At 43.7% G+C, this 5528-nt stretch overlaps 1 protein-coding gene across 1 annotated transcript; it reads right to left on the bottom strand.

The window, feature by feature from the left end:
- Positions 1–3694: 3694 nt before the first annotated feature.
- Positions 3695–4966, bottom strand: LOC139200619 (acidic leucine-rich nuclear phosphoprotein 32-related protein). The gene is made up of 4 exons (XM_070829959.1): positions 4857–4966; positions 4576–4718; positions 4133–4330; positions 3695–3939 (listed from the first exon to the last, which is right to left on the bottom strand). Exons 3-4 carry the CDS (start codon positions 4321–4323, stop codon positions 3822–3824), a joined length of 309 nt encoding a protein of 102 aa, XP_070686060.1. The 5' UTR covers positions 4324–4330; positions 4576–4718; positions 4857–4966; the 3' UTR covers positions 3695–3821.
- Between the last annotated feature and the right edge of the window lie 562 nt (positions 4967–5528).

Genomic DNA, 5528 nt, shown 5'->3' with positions numbered 1-5528 from the left:
TCGTGACCGTTTTCTGATGTTTTTTCTTTTCTGGTTCTGTACTTTCATCTTTTGGAAGATTTTAATTTGGCAGTTATCGGCCTCCAGTGGAGGCGTAGCATGGGGGGGAAATCCCTGGAGCTGCTCGCCCATAAGATGGATGCTAAAACAGCATTATGTCGTGGCAACTCAAACCCTAAAGGTCATTTGAGGATGCCGGCTGCCACTCAGACTATGTGGATGTTTTTGTAGCGAGCAGAGCCTTCCATGGAGTTAAGAACGGGGCTGTGATCAATCTTTACCCGTCCATCCTTTCTGTAGGACATACACAAAACATGAGAGGAATAAAATAAAAGTTTACTACTATCGTTAAGCTGTCCAAATTCTGTACAAGTTAAGGAAAGCTGCTTCTTTACTCCCTTAACTTTTAGGGAAAAATATGAGAGCGTACTGTAGTTCCTGGTTGCTAAGACTGGTACTACTGTAGCATTAACTGCAGATGAAAACTTATTTTGAGAAACTACTTTTCAAAATAAAGGAAAAGTAGTTTGGAGAAGGAAAATGATCATTTGGACTATTTAGGTCCATCCCAGTGTTAAGTGTGTTCAGACTGTACATTACTAAACACATGCTGCTCCTCATAGAAAGTACTGTAGACTCTGGATATCAGATCTGAAATGATGGTCGATATACCAGTCTGTGGATCAAATGACAGGATACATTTATTTTTCTTCCCCCAACTTTTACATGATAGACTGCAGGTCTTAGAAACTGCAAAAAATATAATCTTAAACTGTAAAAAAAAAAAAAAAAAATGTAGACATGATGCTACATTTTTTATAAGGAAGGTTCTTGGCTTCGTAGTGTTTTCCTAAATATGAATTAAGAATGAGGAGCTCAGTATGCTGGATATGTTGATAAGAGCACACAGCCTGCAGTTTGTCAGAGAGCATCTGGAGATCCGATGAAGGCTCCAGAAGACGATGTCGCCCTGTTGGCTGACATGACTGATAAAATGGATCAATGGACGTGCTCTAGACTTGCAGCAAGCTCATAACTTCACTTAAGCTGTGTGCAATTCCTCTGTCAAGTCTATTTTGAGGCAATGACAAGATGATCATAAATATGTATCAAGCAGAAGGGGGGGGAAGAAAAAAAAAATCATAAATATTTATTGACTTTACTCGAACCAGTTCTTCACGTCTGCACTGCAAACTGCAAAGTCTAAATCCTGCCAACCCCGGGCGTTGCCCTCTCTCTCTGGGTGAGAACGGAGAGGTGAGAAGATTGTGGGTGAACCCGCTCACACGGGAAATGAACCGACAAATCGGGATGAAATGAAGATCAAATGGGAGGAGGTTGACTGAGAAAGGCAATTACCTCTAATGAACAACATTTGTCCCCGGCACACAGCCTCAATCAAATCATCCCTCCTCCTCTCAGTCTCTATTTCTGCTCTACCTCTCAGCTCCTGTCATCATCCCTGTGCCTCCTCTCCTTCCTTCCGCGCCTTCTTCTTCTGTCTCCCCCTCTTTTTCTTTTTTTTTCTCCTGTCATCATCCCTCCACTGTCGTGAGATTGTTGATCTCCCCAGAGGGACTGTGGGATGCTGGAGGAGTACGACAGTAACAGGTGTCTCATTACTGTGCTAATAGCAGGCCACAGGGACACACACACACACACACACACACACACACACACACACTTGTACTTCTATCTTTGTGGGGACTGATTCCCCTAAATCATTCCCCAGCCCCGACAACCACAACAAAACGTCTAATCCCAACCCTTACCCTAACCTTAACCTAAACTTAAAACCAAGTCCTAACCTTGAAATAGCCATTTGAAGCTATGAAGACTGGCCGAAATGTCCTCGCTTCCCAAAAATGTCCTCACTTTGCTAGTAAAATGACTGTTCCGGTCCTCACTATGAAGCAAGCATAAGAACACACACACACACACACACACACACATATTTTTACAGTGACAAGCAATGGCAGAGATGATAACTCCTCCACATTCCTCACAATCATGCGCTCTCTCTCAGTCATCATTTCATGGGTGAATTACCAGGCATGAATAATTTTAACGTGTCGATGCCTAGAGCCGGAGTCTATCTTGAGATGCATGCCCACACGACTGCCACCATTTCTCAAATCTTTCATTTAACACCACTGCAAGATTTACTTGAAAGCTGAAGCTCCAAGCTATAAAAGGATGTTTTTTTTTCCACCCACGATTTCTGGAAAATCAACTCAAATTGCCTCTCCCATTTCACCGCCATATTGGAAGAGATCACAGCATCAAAAATGGGCTGCAGAGATAATTGATAGCATTTTGAATCCATCGCTTGAAGACGCTGGCTTCTCTCCTTGACCTGGATGCTGTTTGCAGCACGTACAGTGAGGATCCAGTGAGCCCATTATACCATCTTCTCTGCAGCAGCAATGATCTCTCATTCATCAGCTGCAGACCTGGTTCTATCTCTATCTCCACATGCACACACACAACACGCAATTGCACAAACAATCTTCCACACTTAAACGAACCCCAATGAGGCATGTAACTGGTAGTTTGAGCCTGGCTGTATGCTTGTTAGAGAGATATGGGCTGCTTAAATTGTGTTGTTGTGCATTACAGTGAGGGAAGAGAAGGCAAGCGCCGTTTGTGTGCTTCACGTCATACTTAAGACGTGAGTGTGTGTGTGTGTGTGTGTGTGTGTATGAACGGGTGCTTGCTAAGGTGCATGTGTGGCAGTATTCATACTTGTGTTCTGCCGTATCAGATACCAAAGTGTGTTTATGTTTCAGGTGCTGGCTGAAAATGAAACCACTATTAAAGGAGACACTGCTGCAGTGTATGAATAAATCAACTCCAGCCCACAGGAGCGGGGCAATGTGTGTGACCACCGCAACACTACTTATGTATAACAGTGTGTGTGTGCGCCATTTGCTTTATTCTTTTATCCAAAGCACTTTACAGTGCCAAGAGTATACATGCTTTTAGTGGGAATTAAATCTTGCCGGTGTGAGTGCTTTGCAAACTACCAAGGATTACTCTTTGTGTACATGTTTTGTGTGTGTGTGTGTGTGTGTGTGACCTGCAGCGTGAGGCCCATGGGTCATTACTCAGTCAGTCAGAGAACACAAGAGGCCGTTGTCGTGGGGAGTCTGGACACTAAATGTTTGATAAGCCTCGAAAGCGGATGTCCTGTTTCGCCTTCTCACATATTACAGATGTGCGCTGAAAGACAGAGCAACCGATCAAAAAACTCAGGAATCAATATGAGGATCTACCTTCTAGCTGCCTGCGTTGCTGTAGTTGTATCTAAAAAGATCTTTTGTGTGTGTTCGGTGCAGCCTGTGGCAGACACAGGAATGTGAGAGTGGCTCAGCAAAGTCCTGAGAGTCCTGAGCTGGTGGAGATGAGTCATGGAGCAATCAGATTAGCCTTCTGCCTCTTTCCCCTCCATCACGACCAAAACCATTCGATACACAGTGTATCTCTGTGCTGCACCACATCCAGATGAAAAAAACAACTGAGAGACATCGTGTGTGGGGGTATTTTCTATTTAATATGAAAATATGTGTGTAGGATGTATAAAAAAGATCAATAATTTGATATTTATCATTTCTACTAGATATAAAAAGCATTTTGCATGGCCTTGGAGCATTTCCAGTAACTGCATTGTCAGTATGATCAAAAAAAAAAGATTTTCGGCAACAGTTGTGACACAACCTTTAGTGCAAGTTCAGAGTTTTCTGAGGGGTATTTTGTCATGACTTCAGAATTTGAAGGATCAGGAGAATTGCCTCCGTACACATCTTATCCATGAAGGGATGTCATAAAATGTTGCACATCCTGGTGGTTTCTGGGAGTTGTGGTCTTGTGGGCAAAGAGTCTTCTGGCAGCTTGGGGATTCCATCCAGGATCTCTAGCTTTGGCAAACAGAAGAAAACACTGCAAAGAGACAACAGCAGACATAGTGAAAGAAGATCAGTAAAGTCAGTCTTATGTTTCCTTTTACAAACACTTGCACTTTTCTTTTTACTGCCTCTGTCCCTTGCTTTGATGCTCTCTCTCTCTCTCTCTCTCTCTCTCTCTCTCTCTCTCTCTCTCTCTCTCTCTCTCTTAACTATCTTTGTCTCCTCACCGTGCACGGTAGTCCTGAGTGAAGGTCACTGGGTTGCGGGTCAGGTTGAGGGAGCGGAGCGGGCTGTTCCCCAGCGATCCCAGCCCCCCCAGGGAGCTGATGGCATTCTCAGACAGACAAAGGTGCTCCACTGCTGGGAGCTTTGGCAGTTGACGCAGACACACCAGATGGTTACGCTGCAGGTTTAGCATTCTGCACCTGCCCGGTGAAAGAAAAAATAAGGCTTTACTTTCTTTTTTGTGGTTAATCTCACCCTAAATAACTTTGTATTAGATGGAAAAGCAAAACATAAGGTTAAAAAAAGCTGCTTTAATACTGTGAAATGATTAGTTGTGGTAGCCTATGAACAAGAAATAAGATACAGTTGTGGACAAAAGAGACCAGAGAGTTATGACTCGGTGCCTGTCAGATTGCTCTTCAGGTGAGGGAGTTGTGCTTCATACCTTGGCAGACGTATTGAACTCAGGTTTGTGAGGGAGTTGTCGACCAGCTGTAGTTTCTCCACACGGATCAACCGGCGGAGGATCCGGAGGAAATTCTCCTGCTGGAAGGGGTCACCCAAGTCCTGGTAGGACAGATTTAACTCCTGAGAAGAGACAGGTGGTGGAATCATCAGCCTCTCTCCTTCTTCCCTTTTCTCTTCCTCCCTAAATCCCTGTCTCTGTTCCTCCCCTGTACTGTATGTCTTTAAAATCACTCACACACACAACGCCTGCCGACTTACCAGACAGTTCTCCCAATTCTCTTGCAGTCTCTCCTCCCATCTCTGTCCTTCTCCCTCTCTCCTCCTCCTCCTGCTCCCTCTCTCCAAACAGATGTCACCCCCCTCTCTTTCAAACAGCTCCTCTTCTGATGGCCCTTTTTGATCACATTGTCAAAACAAAAGTCTATAACAACGTTCACATCATTATCAGCCATCATAAGAAAAGAAAAGAGATTTGTAATCGTGCTTGCAGTTCGAATTCTTTGTCACAGAAAGCAACACAAAAATAGAGGAGATACCACAGCTGGAATTACTTCTTTTTCAGATGAGACCGTTTCGAACACTCGAATTATGTTCACTTGTAGCAGTTCATTTGAAACTGAGCTTTAGTAATGCAGGTCACTGCAGCATAACACAAATTCCAGCTTTCCAGCTTTGGTTGTGACATCCCCCGTTTCTTTTAACCTTTACAAAAACCAAACAGACTTTTCTAAAGAAACACTCTCAAACCAAGAGGCTGCAGTGCAACAGTGTATGAAAAGAAAACTGCACTCCCTTCTTTTCTATCACATTTCCCATCTTGATTCATTTAATCCAAAGTTACTGCAGCAAACAGAGCACAAAGACACACTTCTACTGTGTGTGTGTGTGTGTGTGTGTGTGTATTTCTGACTATCACAGTGCAAAGGTCAC

This window comes from Pempheris klunzingeri, chromosome 4 (assembly GCF_042242105.1).
Source record: "Pempheris klunzingeri isolate RE-2024b chromosome 4, fPemKlu1.hap1, whole genome shotgun sequence".
Classification (NCBI taxonomy): domain Eukaryota; kingdom Metazoa; phylum Chordata; class Actinopteri; order Acropomatiformes; family Pempheridae; genus Pempheris; species Pempheris klunzingeri.
This window is presented reverse-complemented; position numbering and strand designations above follow the sequence as displayed.